At 38.2% G+C, this 18595-nt stretch overlaps 1 protein-coding gene across 1 annotated transcript in view; it reads left to right on the top strand.

Moving 5' to 3' along the window:
- ulk4 (unc-51 like kinase 4) overlaps window positions 1-18595 on the top strand; it is a 68393-nt gene that overhangs the window by 29159 nt on the left and 20639 nt on the right. The window contains exons 22-30 of the mRNA XM_078790928.1: window positions 2136-2263; window positions 9082-9215; window positions 9723-9844; window positions 10133-10189; window positions 10326-10377; window positions 11981-12075; window positions 14043-14094; window positions 14711-14909; window positions 15209-15301. Coding sequence (XP_078647054.1) covers window positions 2136-2263; window positions 9082-9215; window positions 9723-9844; window positions 10133-10189; window positions 10326-10377; window positions 11981-12075; window positions 14043-14094; window positions 14711-14909; window positions 15209-15301 — 932 coding nt within the window. The remainder of the gene's footprint in view (window positions 1-2135; window positions 2264-9081; window positions 9216-9722; window positions 9845-10132; window positions 10190-10325; window positions 10378-11980; window positions 12076-14042; window positions 14095-14710; window positions 14910-15208; window positions 15302-18595) is intronic.

Below are 18595 nucleotides of genomic sequence, written 5' to 3' on the forward strand. Positions count from 1 at the left end.
ATTTATTTGCATTGAGCATTTCCAATTTAACACCAGTATACAAACTTAGTACTTCAACTCTGCTCTAATTATACACTGATATGCATTCACCCCTCTTCCTTCTCCCCTTTCCTCTCCCCTGGCACAAAGACAGACAGTCCAAGAGTTTGTTTACACAGAACTCAGTCTGTTTGCGTGTGTGTGTGTGTGTGTGTGTGTGTGTGTGTGTGCGCATGAAGGCAAGATTGTGTGTGTATGTTGTATGCGCACATCAACACTAATATACAGTGTGTGTCAGTATCTGGGCTAATTGGCTGAGTGGATGTGCTGCAGTGTTCCACCTCAGCAAGGCATTATGGGTAGTGGGGAGGGACTTATCAGCTATGCACACACTACTGGGCTTTGTAATTAATTAACTCAGGGTGTTGCAGCACAAAAGCAATTGCATGCTTGCGTGCGCTCACACTCGCACACACGGTTTTGCATGGTGTTGGCGATAGTCATAATAGTGGTGGCCAGCAAAATTCCTTCCAAGCAGTTATGGCTTCAGCTTCAGTGACTGGACGTCTTCGGGAGCCGTTGCCATGCAAGTTTTAGTTTGAATTCAAGTTATGGGCTGAAAGTTCATACTTGTAATATGTTTATATATAAAAATGTTGAGGAAAATGCTAAAACTCATACCGTATTTTCCGGAATATAAGTTGCACTTTTTTTCATAGGTTGGCTGTTCCTGCGACTTATACTCCAGAGCGACTTATAAATGAAAAAACTGTTACATAAACACTGGATTTTTGTATGTTTTTTTCTACTTAATTATACATTTTTGGCCTTGTGCGACTTATACTCCGGAGCACCTTATGTATGTTTTTTTTGACCTAATTATGCAACTTATACTCCAGAGCAACTTATATATGTTTTTTCTACCTAATTATGCATTTCTGCCCTTGTGCGACTTATACTCCGGAGCGACTTATGTATGTTTTTTTCTAATTAATTATGCATTTTTGGCCTTGTGCGACTTATACTCTGGAGCAACTTATGTATGTTTTTTTTGACCTTATTATGCCTTTTTGGCCTTGTGCGACTTATACTCCGGATCGACTTATGTATGTTTTTTTTTTACCGAATTATGCATTTTTGGCCTTGTGCGACTTATACTCCGGAGCAACTTATGTATGTTTTTTTCTACTTAATTATGCATTTTTGGCCGTGTGCGACTTATACTCCAGAGCAACTTATGTATGTTTTTTTTGACCTTATTATGCCTTTTTGGCCTTGTGCGACTTATACTCCGGATCGACTTATGTATGTTTTTTTTTTACCGAATTATGCATTTTTGGCCTTGTGCGACTTATACTCCGGAGCAACTTATGTATGTTTTTTTCTACTTAATCATGCATTTTTGGCCTTGTGCGACTTATACTTCGGAGCGACTTATATGTTTTTTTTCTACTTAATTATGCATTTTTGGCCTCGTGCGACTTATACTTCGGAGCGACTTATATATGTTTTTTTTCTACTTAATTATGCATTTTTGGCCTTGTGCGACTTATACTCCGGAGAGACTTATGTATGTTTTTTTCGACCTAATTATGCATTTTTGGCCTTGTGCGACTTATACTTCGGAGCAACTTATGTATGTTTTTTTCAACCTAATTGTGCATTTCTGGCCTTGTGCGACTTATACTCCGGAGCAACTTATGTATGTTTTTTTCGACCTAATTATGCATTTTTGGCCTTGTGCGACTTATACTCCGGAGCGAATTATGTATGTTTTTTTCTACTTAATTATGCATTTTTGGCCTTGTGGGAGTTACACTCCGGAGCGACTTATGTATGTTCTTTTTTTTTTTACCTAATTATGCATTTTTGGCCTTGTGCTACTTATACTCCAGAGCGACTTATAGTCCAGAAAATACGGTATTTATTGTCAGTATAAATTGCAGCCATGCTGAAATCTTCTTGTTTAATTAAACCTTATGTTGGATGCTTTGGTTTGTGTACAGAAATGTAGAATATAACGCCATCCAATGAAGAGAAAGTTTTTTTGGACTTGATTTTTTAAAAATATAGTATACATTATTTACATAAACATTTGAATTAAACATTGTGGGCAAAGCTGCACTTATGTGTGTCCATTTGTGTTTGTTTTCCAGGACTGTGTGTTAACGGTGCTGCGCTGCCTTGAGAGTCCTTCCACAATTACCAGAGCCAAAGCGTTTCTACTGCTCTTGATACTGATCAAGGACAACACACACGCGCTGCTGTTCTGCTGTCAGCATAGGTAAATAATTCTGACATACAATGTATAAATTTATAATGATTACTTAGGTTTCAGCCTTGTTTAGTGTGTATTATTTTGGACAGAAAAATCCATACTGACCCTGAATGCAGCCTCCAGGGGTCTAACAAGGGCATAAAAAAGCTCAGAATAATTAAACTAGCAGCCAACTAGCCTAGCCGACTCCTGGTGGATGCATCTAACAAAGGGAAATGGTCTGTTTTTCGCTGGTGCAATCTTCAGCAATAAAATAAGTATTTGTTTACTTGTTAAACAAGTCTTAAATGAACAAGCATCGGGTCTCAGGGACAATGATGATTATGGAATCGTTGCCTCGCGTATCATCTGTTTTGAAGTTGTCAGGTGTCAAGAGAAAGAACTCTATCGGACGGAAGGCAGAGGCTTCGGGAAACATCCGTCATGGATGATCAGATAATGTACTGGTCTCAGAAAACGAAACTTCCCCAGACAAAACAGCCTCAGACAACATGGCGACAAACGAAACAACCCGCAGAAGGAACAGATGATCGATGATTAGATATTATGTCTTGGGATGCTTTTTGAACACAACCATAGGGGGCGCCACAAACCTCGTTAAGGTTTCATCATTACGCCTGCAGGAGTTGGTCATCTTAGTTTGCTTTCATTTTAAGTAGGGACGGCTGGATCATCATTTTTGGCCTTGAATCTGATTTTGAGTTGATCTGATGCTTTGATAATTTTATTAATAGATTATGCAACTGATGGTTCGATTCTCCGGGTACTCTGGTTTTCTGCCCCATTCCAAAAACATGCTAGGTCAATTGGTGTCTCCAAATTGTCCATAGCTATGAATGTGAGTGTGAATGGTTGTTTGTCTATATGTGCCCTGTGATTGGCTGGCCACCAGTCCAGGGTGTACCCCGCCTCTCGCCCGAAGACAGCTGGGGTAGGCTCCAGCATAGAAAATCGATGGATGGATAGAACTCAAAATGGTGTTAGCAACTAACTAATGTCAAATGAATACATTTTAAGATTAATCAGATTATTCACAGTTTACAAAATGATTAATCATGATTAATTATGTCTGAAATATGGCCAGGATTATATATATTTGTATGTATTAACAGCGCCAAATGACCTGAAAAGTGAAATCAAGTTATGTTTTTTTTTCCCGTCTGTTTCATCTGAGGCCATTTTGTTTGAAGCCGTTTTGTCTGAGGACGTTTCGCAGAGCAGTCGATGGGATAATTCACCACTTGACAGAAGTATTCCTGAGATCTGATGTTTTCCATCAAATATCCGACACCTGACTGACAACTACGGATGTACACCTTAGGCTGGACGCTTTTTCGGGTCTCATGAAGTCCATGTGTCAGGGAAAGAAGTATCACAAACTATCTTAATGTGGACAATTATATAAACGTTTATTAGAATTGGATTATGTGTTACTGTTATTAGGGGGTATCATTCTGGTACAATTGCTGCAGTTGTCCAGCACAACATGTTTGTGTTATTTTAAGCAATGTACTTTTAAAAGCAAGGATTTTCTTCATAAAAATGCAGCCTAGGGTTGCTGGCAAGGCACTTGTACTTTGTGTAACCTTTGTGCTAACTAGCACAGCAGCTGTGGGAATGATAATATAAACGTATGCACCCTGGACATTCGGTTTTGCTGCTGTATGTTGTAACTTTACTTGTACTTCAAATGGTTCATTAGCTGCTTGTCCCGCGTTTCACCCCTTGCTGAGTTGCATTGGAGCGGCGAATGCGCAACGCCCATACCATCAGATGCATATGTATTCACGTACCGCATACGCGGCCATTTCCCCTGGTGATTTAGATCTGTTGGTCTTTCAGTCGGAACAAAATGCCCTACATTACTGACATATAGATCCCGAGCCTGTCTCTTTTTCATTTGTACGTAAGATGTAAGATGGCTGAGGTAACTGAGGACAAAGTCAAGTACATGTTCCTCTCTTGCTAGTTTTGTACTCGTCATCAGCATCCAAGAACACAAATTACATATATATATATATATATATATATATTGTCCATAAGCGTGAATGTGAGTGTGAATGGTTGTCTATACGTGACCTTTGATGGATTGGCGACCAGTCGATGGTGCACTACGCCACTCATCCGATGTCAGCTGGGATAGGCTCCAGCATGCCTTAACAAGGACAAGCAGCACAGAAAAAAAACAATGTACAACTGTTGGGCTAAGCTAACTAGCTACCTTCATCCCATCAATCATCTCAGAACCTTACAGTACTTACAGTTACTACAATACCATATGAAGACAGAAGAAATCCAAACATAAATATGTACAAATTGAGGAAAATTATTTCAACAAACTGCTTTAGGTTTAAAAATGGCGTTGCCTATTCTACTTATGTTGCGCTCTTTTTACTATATTTTGCCTTCAAATCATCAATTAATTGTGCATTTTTGGCCTTGTGCGATTTATACTCCGGAGCGACTCATGTATGTTTTTTTCTACTTAATTATGCATTTTTTACTTTGTGCGACTTATACTCCGGAGTGACTTATGTATGTTTTTTTCTACTTAATTATGCATTTTTTTACTTTGTGCGACTTATACTCCGGAGCGACTTATGTATGTTTTTTTCTACTTAATTATGCATTTTTTTACTTTGTGCGACTTATACTCCGGAGTGACTTATGTATGTTTTTTTCTACTTAATTATGCATTTTTTACTTTGTGCGACTTATACTCCGGAGTGACTTATGTATGTTTTTTTCTACTTAATTATGCATTTTTTACTTTGTGCGACTTATACTCCGGAGTGACTTATGTATGTTTTTTTCTACCTAATTATGCATTTTTGGCCTTGTGCGACTTATACTCCGGAGTGACTTATGTATGTTTTTTTCTACCTAATTATGCATTTTTGGCCTTGTGCGACTTATACTCCGGAGCAACTTATGTATGTTTTTTTCTACTTAATTATGCATTTTTAGACTTGTGCGACTTATACTCCGGCGCGACTTATGTATGTTTTTTTCTACTTAATTATGCATTTTTTACTTTGTGCGACTTATACTCCGGAGCGACTTATGTATGTTTTTTTCTACCTAATTATGCATTTTTGGCCTTGTGCGACTTATACTCCGGAGCGACTTATGTATGTTTTTTTCTACTTAATTATGCATTTTTGGCCTTGTGCGACTTATACTCCGGAGCGACTTATGTATGTTTTTTTCTACCTAATTATGCATTTTTTACTTTGTGCGACTTATACTCCGGAGCGACTTATGTATGTTTTTTTTCTACTTAATTATACATTTTTGTCCTTGTGCGACTTATACTCCGGAGCGACTCATGTATGTTTTTTTCTACTTAATTATGCATTTTTTTACTTTGTGCGACTTATACTCCGGAGTGACTTATGTATGTTTTTTTCTACTTAATTATGCATTTTTTACTTTGTGCGACTTATACTCCGGAGTGACTTATGTATGTTTTTTTCTACCTAATTATGCATTTTTGGCCTTGTGCGACTTATACTCCGGAGCGACTTATGTATGTTTTTTTCTACCTAATTATGCATTTTTTACTTTGTGCGACTTATACTCCGGAGCGACTTATGTATGTTTTTTTTCTACTTAATTATGCATTTTTGTCCTTGTGCGACTTATACTCCGGAGCGACTCATGTATGTTTTTTTCTACTTAATTATGCATTTTTTTACTTTGTGCGACTTATACTCCGGAGTGACTTATGTATGTTTTTTTCTACTTAATTATGCATTTTTTACTTTGTGCGACTTATACTCCGGAGTGACTTATGTATGTTTTTTTCTACCTAATTATGCATTTTTGGCCTTGTGCGACTTATACTCCGGAGCGACTTATGTATTTTTTTTTCTACTTAATTATGCATTTTTAGCCTTGTGCGACTTATACTCCGGAGCGACTTATGTATGTTTTTTTCTACTTAATTATGCATTTTTGGCCTTGTGCGACTTATACTCCGGAGCGACTTATGTATGTTTTTTTCTACTTAATTATGTATTTTTGGCCTTGTGCGACTTATACTCCGGAGCGACTTATGTATGTTTTTTTCTACTTAATGATGCATTTTTTTTTACTTTGTGCGACTTATACTCCGGAGCGACTTATGTATGTTTTTTTCTACCTAATTATGCATTTTTAGCCTTGTGCGACTTATACTCCAGAGCGACTTATAGTCCAGAAAATACGGTATACACTGTCAGTATAAATTTGCAGCCATGCTGAAATGTTCATGTTTATTTAGACGTTTATACCTTCATCCCATCAATCATCTCAGAACCTTACAGTACTTACAGTTACTACATATGATATGAAAACAGAAGAAATCCAAACATAAATATGTACAAATTGAGGAAAATCATTTCAACAAACTGCTTTAGGTTTAAAAATGGCGTTGCCTATTCTACTTATGTCTTTGGCAAAAAGTCACAAGCAACGCTTTGTCAACAACCGCTTGTGTTGACTTCAGTCAGCTCGTCCCAATTAGTGTTATTTTTGTATTATCATGTTGCGCTCTTTTTAATATATTTTGCCTTAAAAATCATCATTTATTGTTCCCTGCAGTAAATCAGAATAATAATTACGTAATGCCGTGTTCTGGAATGTTCTACTTGCTGTATTTTATATACATAACCCCAAGGATTTTGTTTATCACCACCTTATTTTTCTGGACCTGTCTCTCTCACACACGTGCACGCGTGCACACACTTTATCTTGATTTCCTCACGCCTCTTCCTCTCCTCTTCTCCGTCTTAGAGCTGTCAGAGTTGACCTGCCTGTCTCTCTCCCTCAGAGCACCCAGTGAGACTTAAGCTGCACACACACACACACCAACACACACACACACACACACACACACACACAATCATCTTTTCGTCAGTCCTGCCTTCACCCGGGCACGTTGTGTTTAATTAGCTCCACCGTGGCATGAAAAATTGGGTGTGCGTTTGCGTGTTTTTCGTCTGCGTTAGATAAACTTGCACAAGCCTCACTGAGGAAGTGTCAAGATTGCCTCTGGGAGTGGACTGTGATGGCTTTCAACACTTGCAGTCACGCACACACACACACACACACACACACACACACACACACACACATGAGCCATTTGTGTGGGTCAGTTTGGTGTGAGCACTCCCACAATGACTGCCAGAGAGGTAGCTAGTTTGGTTCTTTATTTTAGATGGAAAAGTGGAAAAAAAAACACGCTTCAGTCAGACCAGCTGACATGGAAGCCGGCAGCCGGACAAACGGAAACTAACTTATTGGACACTCGGGGAAAAAAAAGGAAAGACATGATGAGCATCTCATTAGTCATGTTGCTTTCAGGTACATTTTTAATGATTGTAAAAATGTATTATGTAAAAATATGTACTTATTCATTCATTCATTCATTTTCTACCGTTTATCCTCACGAGGGTTGCTGGAGCCTATCCCAGCTGTCTTTGGTTCGAGAGGCGGGGTACAAAAAAACATAACTTGATTTTACTTTTCAGATCATTTGGTGCTGTTAATACATACATAATCCTGGGCATATTTCAGACATAATTAATTGTGTTTAATCATTTTGCAAACTGTGATTAATCTGATTAATCTTAAAAATGTAGTCATTTGACAGCCCTAATAAAAATGTTTTATTGTGTTTACATTAGTTACTTGCTAAAACCCTTTTCAGTTCCATCCATCCATCCATTTTCTATGCTGGAGCCTATCCCAGCTGTCTTCGGGCGAGAGGCGGGATATACCCTGGACTAGAGGCCAGCCAATCACAGGGCACATATAGACAAACAACCATTCACACTCACAATTATACCTATGGACAATTTGGAGATAAAAATAAAATAGGTTGGCTGTTCCTGTGACTTATACGCTAGAGCGACTTATAATATATATATATTATATAATATATATATATTATATGTATATATATACCTTTTCTGTTCATGTTTATTTTTGGTGTAGCTGAATAACCACTGTGTTGTAATGTCTGTTGTGGTCAAATAGTTTGTAAAATAAATTACCCGCAAAAAATGCAACTTGCAATGCAATACTACAGTGTGACTTATGTATGTTTTTTTCTACCTAATTATGCATTTTTGGTCTTGTGCGACTTATATAGTCCAGAAAATACAGTAACCTAGCATGTTTTTGGAATGTGGGAGGAAACCGGAGTACCCGGAGAAAAACCCACGCATGCACGGGGAGAACATGCAAACTCCACACAAAGATGGCAGAGGGTGGAATTGAACTCGTGTCTCCTAGCTGTGAGGTCTGCGTGCTAACCACTCAACCACCGTGCAGCCAAATCTTCTGTTAATTTAAATTATTTAGAATACAAAGTTTGATGATTTTTACTGTCCCATCATTTGACTCGATTCAATATAAGTCATGGCGGGAAATATTTCTCTCATTGCACCACTGCCACTCAAATCCGTCTTTAGAAATGAATACGGCATATCAAAACCACTTTACTTGTGTCAACACATGTGTGTGTGTTTGTATGTGTTGTGCATCATTTTCTAGTAAAAACCTTGCAGCTCTGCTCTGAATTTGTGAATAGAATATTATTGATTGTTGTCATTGCACCCAGTCTGATATTAATAAGATATTCTTCAGCATAGGGCTGTCTGTTTCTGTCACGGCCGGTCTTCCCTATCCTGCTTTTTATGGATCCTGTGCATGCTAAATTTACATTATTTATGTTTCCCTCCATATGCAGCACATTTTAGCTAATATTTAGTTGGAATTGATGAAAGGATTGTTACAGTTTAGGTTCCTCAAAGTCTGTGCGTGCGTGTACTTGACAGACTTGTGACGTATCTGGAGAGAGATTTACGCAAAGCCACACCGCTTAAAAATCACCTCAGTCAATCGGGATACCTGGCGCAGTGTCTGGACTTATTGGCATATCATCTGAGGAGTACTGCACCGCTTCTTTTGGGTAACGGCACACCAGTTACATTTGCTATATAATAATTAGAAGAATTCCTAAGGGTGTTACAATATCTCGAGATTAAGGGGATGTTTTTTTTGTATGACATCCCCATCAGCAGTGTAGTGCATGAGCGGTGATTTACCCCCTCCCCCCAAATCCTGTGAGTCCCAGATAGTTGGTGGGCATACTTAAGTACCCCTAACCCTAACGTACCGAACCGTGACCCGTATATGGAATAGTTTGACACACATATTTTTATGCCCCTACTGATTCAGTCAAATAAAAATCTTAAAAATAATATTAAAATATCATCTTGTCCTTCTCGTCAACCTGATAACTTATATTGTCTCGTCTTGTGACCTGAGCGTATTGTGACACCCCTAATAATTTCATGTATCCTGATCCGTTTTTTTTTTTTACTCTCTGCTAAAATATTCAAATCCAATACACTTCTATGGTCCTAAAAAAAAAAACAAGCAAATCTTAATCCGTTTGACTTGTCTCCTTCCCTAGAGGACATTTTGTGTGCTTTGAGAGGCATCATTGGAAGGAGGCACCCTTCCTTATCTCAGAGTAAACAGCTTAAACGCACTTTGCCTTCGACGTCTATACTGCTGGCACTTCTTTCATCACAGGTAACAAGGGAGCATTCGCCCTCTTTTTGGTATTTTATGTCCCCGCCATCATCACTGTTTGCCCTTGTTGCTTTACTCAGGATTTCACATTTTTGGCATTAAAATGTATTTACTATTTGTGTAAACAGTGTATTTACTACATATGTAAACAGTATATTTACTGTGTCTGAAGTTCTTTTCACACTGGGCGATGCATCAGTCAAAGTCTGGTAACATTTTGGTCGATGATGATGGTGAACGAGTGACCCCTCGGTCGCATCTCATCAACTACATCATGTTTTCTTTCAGACCTTTCGATCTCAAATTGTAACAGAGGAGTTTCTGACTCAGATGGGATCGTTGCTGGTAGTATAAACCTTTTAATAAGCAAAATATACTGTCTGTGTACTACACACATGCAATAAGGAGTGAACCTACAAAAGTGGGAACTGAAGACACACACCGGTATGTCTAAAAATGTCTTTTTGTCTCTTTGCTCCAGGACAGTATCGCCCATGTGGAGTCAAACCAAACCAATCTGGTCAGCACTTTGGGTAAGTTACTGGTTATATTAGTTATACAATCACATTTTATTGGTTGGGAATTATTATTGTTAAACAACAATCACCTTGTTTGATTTTCTCCACATTTCAAGGGTTTATTAAGTGACAATACTGTGAAAGCAATTTGGCCTAGACTATGGTGGGGGGCACCAAGACAAATGTAACGTCCAGACTGCCCAGCAGACAGACCAACCGGGATTTAGCCATATTGCGATCGCACCAGTTTATGCAAATTCAGCCAATATCCAGGAAAGATGTGTTTGTCCAAAACTGTCCTGCACATTTCGATCAATCATTGTCATTATGGGCAATCAAATTAGTCACTAAGCAGCACTCAGGCGTGCTCGTCAACTGTCTGACCGCCTACCCACATCCTTACTTCCTTATCTGTATAGACCAGGGGTGGGCAAACTTTTTGACTCGCGGGCCGCATTGATATGACAAAATTTACGGGGGGGGGGGGGGGCAGACTATATATTTTACACGTAACAGTCCACCTGGTATTATTGTATCTGTAAAATTGTTATGCAATCTGCTATTATTATTTATTATTTTATATTTATATTTAAATATTTTAAAAATAATAAAATATTATAATAATTACAATAACATTAAAATAATAATTATTATATTATTATTATGTAAAATATGCAAATATAACAATATTAGATATAATTAATATAATAATTAGCATTAATATAATAATTAGCATTAATATAATAATTATAATAATCATAATAGTTCTAATAATCATAATAGTTCTAATAATAATTATAATAATCTAATAATAATCTAATAATAATACTAATTATTATGATTATTATGTGCTTGTGTCCCTTTTTTCAGGAGCACTTTGTAAACAACAGACCATGTCAAAAAACGAAATTGATAAAACCATCAAAAGGTTGGCTCAGGCCATGATGCCAGGTTGTATGTTGAGTTTAAATGAAATACTTTGGAAAGATTGGGCGGGCCGTATTCAAACACTTGGCGGGCCGGATGTGGCCCCCGGGCCATAGTTTGCCCACCCCTGGTATAGACACAAATTTGAACATGTGACGATAATCGGTCATTTTCTCTCATTTACCAACAAAAATCACCACTGTAGATTGCGATCAATGATCCCCCGATGTTATCAATGAAAATAGGGGTACCACACGCAGCATATGCAACATACGGATTGGTCCAGTTGTGTAGGTAAATACGCTGATAATAAAAAATACGCAAAAAGACACATATCAGGCAAAATCAGGCATCTCAAAAAGGCCAACTAAATCCTCAGAGAGCTGGTCAATTGCTGTCAGTGTTGGAAAATGCGTTCTGCACTTGAGTTTAATATGCAAATAAAGCAAATAACACTTAAAACATTGATAACAAATTCATAAAACCACCCAATACATTGCTGTGAAATCAGACATTTTCGACCGCAAAAAACACTTACAGCCCACATAATCCTGGAGGGAGCGATTAGAGCACACGGCCTTCCGTGAAACAAAACCAAGCTTCTGCATCTATTTGTGAAGCTTCACTTAGTAGCACGTCAACATAAAACTATTCAATGGCTCGTCACCAATGACATTTCATTTCCTGTTAGGTGCGACGATGTGTGACGAGTGGATTAGGACGACATTGTCCATTGTGGAGGTGCTGAGTCAGCACAATGCTCTCATTAGTCCATATGGAAGCACTGTGAGTATTTACCACACCTGGGTGCATAATCAGTTCCCAGTTCCACATGTCCAAAAGGAGTAGGTAGAAGCAAAGCTTATTAAATCCTACCCCTCCATCTGGTACTTTTACAATCAGTAACTGTTACATTTGTTCACTTCCTGCTTTCCTAATATAGTTTAAGTTTTTTTTAGTTTTAATTTAATTTAATTTAATTTAATTTAATTTAATTTAATTTAATTTAATTTAATTTGTCACGTACCAAAGTACGAGGTGATATGACTATACAAGGACATTATGTGTATCATCGTTGTGCATTGTTTGATTTCCTTACTCAATCCATTCCATAGTTTGATTCCACATACTGAAATGCTATGGCTAGCATAACGTAGTCCTAGCATAGAAGTGTTTCAAATGTACTTCTTCCCTGAGATCATATTTCTCCTCTCTTGTAGAGAAGTATTGGATGACATTTTTAGCTAATTGGTTATTTTTAGCCTTATGCATTATTTTAGCTGTTTGAAGATTAACTATATCAGCAAATTTAAGTATTTTTGATTTTAGAAATAAGGAGTTAGTACTGTAGGCGGCATTATGAATTATCCTGACTGACCTTTTTTGCTGTACATTTAGCGAGTGAAGATTGCTTTTATAGTTATTATAATTATGTGTCATCTGTATGAATGTCTATTCTGTGAGAACATTCAATGTAAACACAACACATGATTATGACAACAGAACATGATTTTGTGCGTACGTCTCCTCTCATTGGAGGATGAGATCTCTGGGTTTTACTTGGAGTGTCTTCTAGTTCGATAAACCTGTCTGTCTGTGCTCAGAGGACAAAGATGCAATTTAGGCAGGACACTAATCAACTATCGAAGGGACAGCGGTTCATCAGAATTGTGTGTGTTTTTCTGTGCGTTTGTGTGTGTAAGCACACGTGACGGGACAATCGGATTGTGTTTAATGACTATTGACGAATGGAGTGGAGAACAGCAGGAAGCAGACAGGATGGAGGGAGAGAAATTAGAAGAGAAGGAAAGATGGTGATAGTCGATAGCACATGCAGGAAGACATTTTAATTAGCACCAGACAACTCGCAGACTTTTATAGATAGATAGATAGACTTCCTTTATTGTCATTGCACAATAACACAGCAGTGAAATTGCCAACGAAATGTCTTTGCCTGGCTCCCGTATAATAATAAATTATTTCTAATAAATTATTTCTAATAAATTATTTCTAATAAATTATTTCTAATAAATTATTTCTAATAAATAATAAATAATAAATAATAAATAATAAATAATAAATAATAAATAATAAATAATAAATAATAAATAATAAATAATAAATAATAAATAATAAATAATAAATAATAAATAATAAATAATAAATAATAAATAATAAATAATAAATAATAAATAATAAATAATAAATAATAAATAATAAATAATAATGTGGAGAATAAATAGATTACATCAAATATGAACAATGTACAGCGTAAACAGTTATTTGTACAAATAATTTAAATAATTTAGAATAAATAATAATAATTTTACGTTTTGTACCTGATGATGGAGAAGAACAGATGACCCGAATTACCGTAATTGTTGATGTGTAAGAGATACAAGGCTAAAATCATCACACAGCAACTTAACACTAATAAGGTAGCTAAGAAATATGCAAGACAATGGAACGTATCATTTAACATACATACACCTTTCTCCCAGTATTGTAGCATCGTGTTTTGTTTGGCGTGTGTAAGATCTGATCTGAGGTTCCAGCTATTCCATTTCCATTTGCAAATGTTAAACCTCGGCTTCGGTCTGCATTCTCTGTATGCTGTTGTTGATATTTGCTTTGTTAGCAGAGTCTAGCCTCCTCTCACATGGAGCCTTGTTGCTGAATTAGCATAGTTTAAGAGTTTGAATGTCACGGTCAAGGGCGCCAACTGTATGATGTGTTTTGGTTTTCTCTGAAAGGTTGTTTATTCTATCCTGCGTCCTCTGACAACACTGGTTTTCAGCAGAAACGGTAAGAGATTTTTATATTCTCTGAAGGACTTTTTTCCAGAACATGTCATAGCTTTTTGGGGGGCAAACCTCACAAAATACCAAATCGCAATTGTTTCAACTAAGTTGCCAAACACGCACATACATTCATATGCTGGTAAGGGAAACACTGATACCACACAAATAACCATAAATGTTGTATTTTCTACCTCGCCTTATGGTTTTCCAGTGTTATCGTGTGTTAGTCACATTTCCCTAATTTGCAATTAATTCTCCATTTCCTATTTGGTGCTATGATGTGCAAATATATGCATGGTGGATCATGCAAAATGTGGTTTAATATTCAGTGGTCTTAATTAACTGTTTGATGTCCTGAGGAGTTTTGCATTACTGCCTCAAATTAACCAAAGAAAACGCCGTTGAGGGTGGTATTTTGTAAGTATCATTCATTGCATTAAAACATTTCATGTTGTTGTCACCTTGGAAACAGACTTGTATATAGCCAAACACAATATATATAAAATGTATAAAATGACATATGCAGTATACTACAACTTTTTATATTGAGTACTTCCTGACCACATGCATTGTTTGATATTTGTTTCACTGTTTGGTTCTCTTTTTTGGGGGGCTTTTAGCAGAATGCTCTGCTTTTGCTTTGAGGATTCAGTCAGAGCTCAGTCTGATCCTTCTGGTCCACGACGATGATAGTGGCGTGAATGCGAAGAACACAGAAACGGAGACAAAAAGCAAAGACCAGATGACAGCAGAGAAGAAAGATGAAGATAGCCTTGCTAATCAAATTGTATCTCTTTTCACCGAAACGCTGCTTCCAAGGTTAGTCTCAAAATTGGCTATTTTGACAATGTGTGCCTTACTTTCGTCATTTTCTTTTCTGTACCTGCTGATGGAGAAGAACAGATGACCTGAATTACCGTAATTGTTGGTGTACGAGAGATATAAAACTAAAATCATCACACAGCAACTTAACACTAAAAAGGTAGCTAAGAAATATGCAAGACAAGTAAAACGAGTTTAAAACTTCCTCCCATAATGCATTATTCCTAGCAGAGCAGCCATATTTTCTAGCCCAGAATATCATCATCATTCACCGCAACATTTGCTCTCATGTCCAGGTACGAATCTCTTCTACAAGCAGCAGAGCCCATCTCGCTCTACGCCCTCAAACTGCTGGTTTCCATGACTGAGTACAGCACACAGATGTGCAGGTATGATGCGAGCACAAAAGGGAACATCTATCATCGGCATCGTAACCTTTGCCTATCTTATCAGGTACCAGCAACGCTGTAATAATCTGTTTATTTTAAGAGCTTACCGAGCAAATGCACAACCTGACATCTGTAAATATTGTTGCTTTGTCAAGGCAAAGGGCTCCCAGGCAAGCGGCACCACTTGGCAGCCATGCAACAATAATAAACAGCGAAGCCTCCAGGCACTTTCTGCGAGGGAACATGCCCAGGCTTCTAGCTAATTAAATTGAGTCCAGAGCCATAACTGCACTTTTAATGGTCATTGGAGCATAAACGCTTTAGAAATAGAATCACCAGGAAAGTCAAATAGTCCAATGATTTGCCCTAAATTATCACAGTATGCTGCCTCAATGTTTATTTGTATTAATTATCGTGGGGGGGATTTTATCATTCAAACACAACGGTTGTGTTTGCTTGTGTTTGACTGGAATAGAATTGCTGAGTTGAGTTTTCTGGCTAGACTTTCTTGTTGTTCTATACATTCCATTCATCCATTATATTATCCTCTATATTGTTTAGGGAGGTTGGGGGTGTCTGGGATCCTGTCCCAATTGTTCCACAGAACGCATTGTGTTCATCTTTTGAGGTTCTGCCATATATAAGAATGGCCGTGTGACAATAATAATAGTTTCTACTCAAATTTATGCTGCCGATACCGATCATCCATGAGTGAAATCGGCCGATACCAACCGTATACATGAAGTGTAATTGGTTATATGTATTATTTATCTTATTCATTAATTTTCTACCGTTTATCCTCATGAGGGTCGATAGGTGGGGTACACCCTGGACTGGTGGCCAGCCAATCACAGGGCACATATAGACAAACAACCATTCACACTCACATTCATACCTATGGACAATTTGGAGTCGCTAATTAACCTAGCATGTTTTTGGAATGTGGGACGAAACCGGAGTACCCGGAGAAAACCCACGCATGCACGGGGAGAACATGCAAACTCCACACAGTGGAATTGAACCCGGCTCTCCTAGCTGTGAGGTCTGCGCGCTAACCACTCGACCGCTGTCGAGTTAATTAAGTAGTTAATATAGATAATTCACACGTTGCCTCTTCCCGTCATTATTAAATGTGTTCTTAATGTATTCTGCTCACAAAATGTTATGCTAATGCTAATGCATTGGAACAGGAACCTCTGTTGTCTGTCCATGATGTCATCAACAGTTGATGTTGTAGTTCTTTGCTAACTAACACAGTTACACCACAAAATGTTAACACACGGGGAGAACATGCAAACTCCATACAGGGTGGGATTGAACTCGGGTCTCATAGCTGTGAGGTCTGCACGCTAAACACTTGTCCACCGTGCAGCCCCTATATTAATGAACCCTAATAGTTTTTTTTTTCTTGTGAGAGCTACTTTTACAAAATAAAAATGGCTAAGAGCTACTCATTTTGATAACATTTTCATCCGATCGGCCTTATAAAGCAAATACTGGCCGATATCAATACCATGCTTTTTCACTAATATCAGTACGTAGATACTGATTGGTGAGCAATCGATCGGAGCACCTCTAGTTTTTACTGATTATGAAAGGGACAAAATGGCGGTGTTATGGTTAGCACAGAATCTTGCCTAGCAGTTTGCATAGTCCCTCACTTGTGTGGGTGGAAAATCAAGACACATAGTGTGTGTGTGTGTGTGTGTGTGTGTGTGTGTGTGTGCTCACTCCAGCCCGCTGCGGAGCATCTGTATTTAAGACATGTGTCCTGACCACAGCTGTCACCGAGTCTTGATTCCTTCCTGTCTCTGCTCAGCTGTACCAGAGAGTGAGGAAGAGAAGGGGGAAGCAGAAGAAATATATAGACGTAGACAAAGGTAACGGCTGCGTAGAGGAGAAAATGTTGACAAAGTTTGCATGAACACATGCACAGACTGTGAAGAAGAGAGAAGATATAGATGGCTTTACAGACGGATGCTCTGCTTTTTCTGTGCCTGCCACGCCGCCTGCCTCAGTTTGTTGTGTGCAGCTTTTTGGCACCTTTGTCAAAAATAGACCAGGCTTGTATTTTTAGCAGAATGTAGAGTCACTTCTGGGCCACTTCTGAAATGCGCTGCGCTGTACTTGGTGGATTTGCAGTTATTTTCCAAAGTGGCCATGATGGGTCTTATCAAAAAAACGTTCTCGGTATTTGTGGCTTACAACGAGCTCATACACATTGTTATCTCAGTTTATAGCATCCATGATTGTTAACCTTATAGTTTGATTCCTTCGCTACTTTTTTACACATATTTTATCAAGTTCCACCTCTTATCATGAATAGCTCACTCTCATCTCCATCCATCCTTCTTTCCCACCCTGCTGGAGTTTGGCCTTAATGCTCGATATGCCAAACACTTTCTTATCAGTAATTTTACTCGCTTTCGTCTCCGTCTTCCTCTTCCTGAGACTCTCCTCATCCCCTCGTTCCGTGACACAAGTAGAGTGACGTGAACTTCTCAAATTGGTGTCAGCACTCTTCCCTCTACATCTGTTTTCCTTTCGCTGGTTTTTGTCGGAAATTATTAACAATATTTCACATTTTTTTCCCTCATCTTCCTTGTTCTCTTTCTCTCGCCATCTCTAATTTATTAACGCCGGTCCACACATCTCTCCTTCCATGTGCCCTCTCTCCGCAACTCTCCCTCCATCGCTCTGGTTATACAATCAGAAATTAAATTGCCTGGACCTTGGTTAGATAAGTGTGGCTATGAAGTCAGCCGAGTGGTAATTAGATGGTAAATTGGGGACATTAACGTTGGGAAGGCTGCCTGCTGTCTCCCTCTGCATTATCACAGCCCAGACACACCTTCAAACAATTACATTTACTATGACCTTTAGCCAAGCAACCTTGTGCTGTGTGTGTGTGTCCGTGTGTACTGAATGCCCTTATCTGCCATGTGTAGGTGAATGTTGCCTCACTGAAAAAAGCATATGTATGCCCTGCATGCCAACCGTGGGTATTATAGGCTTAGTATTTGGGGGATTTTCAAATATTATTCACTTAAAAACACGTTGATACTTTCACGGTGCGGGTCTACGACCAGTGCCAACTTTAGGCACAACAATTAACATAGATTGGATTGCAATAGTTTTCAGATTATAATGGTGGTTCATATATCACAGCAGTCCCAGATTCCATTCAATTATTTCCCCTGTAGGCCGTTAACAGCATTGTGATGATGCTGTGTGCTCGCCAATGGCACGACTATTTTGGAACCCATGAGGGAACAAGTTTAAACGCAAGAAAAA

The sequence above is a fragment of the Doryrhamphus excisus genome, linkage group LG5 (genome assembly GCF_037039965.1).
Source record: "Doryrhamphus excisus strain RoL-2023G ecotype Guam linkage group LG5, RoL_Dexc_Guam_v1.1, whole genome shotgun sequence".
NCBI lineage: Eukaryota > Metazoa > Chordata > Actinopteri > Syngnathiformes > Syngnathidae > Doryrhamphus > Doryrhamphus excisus.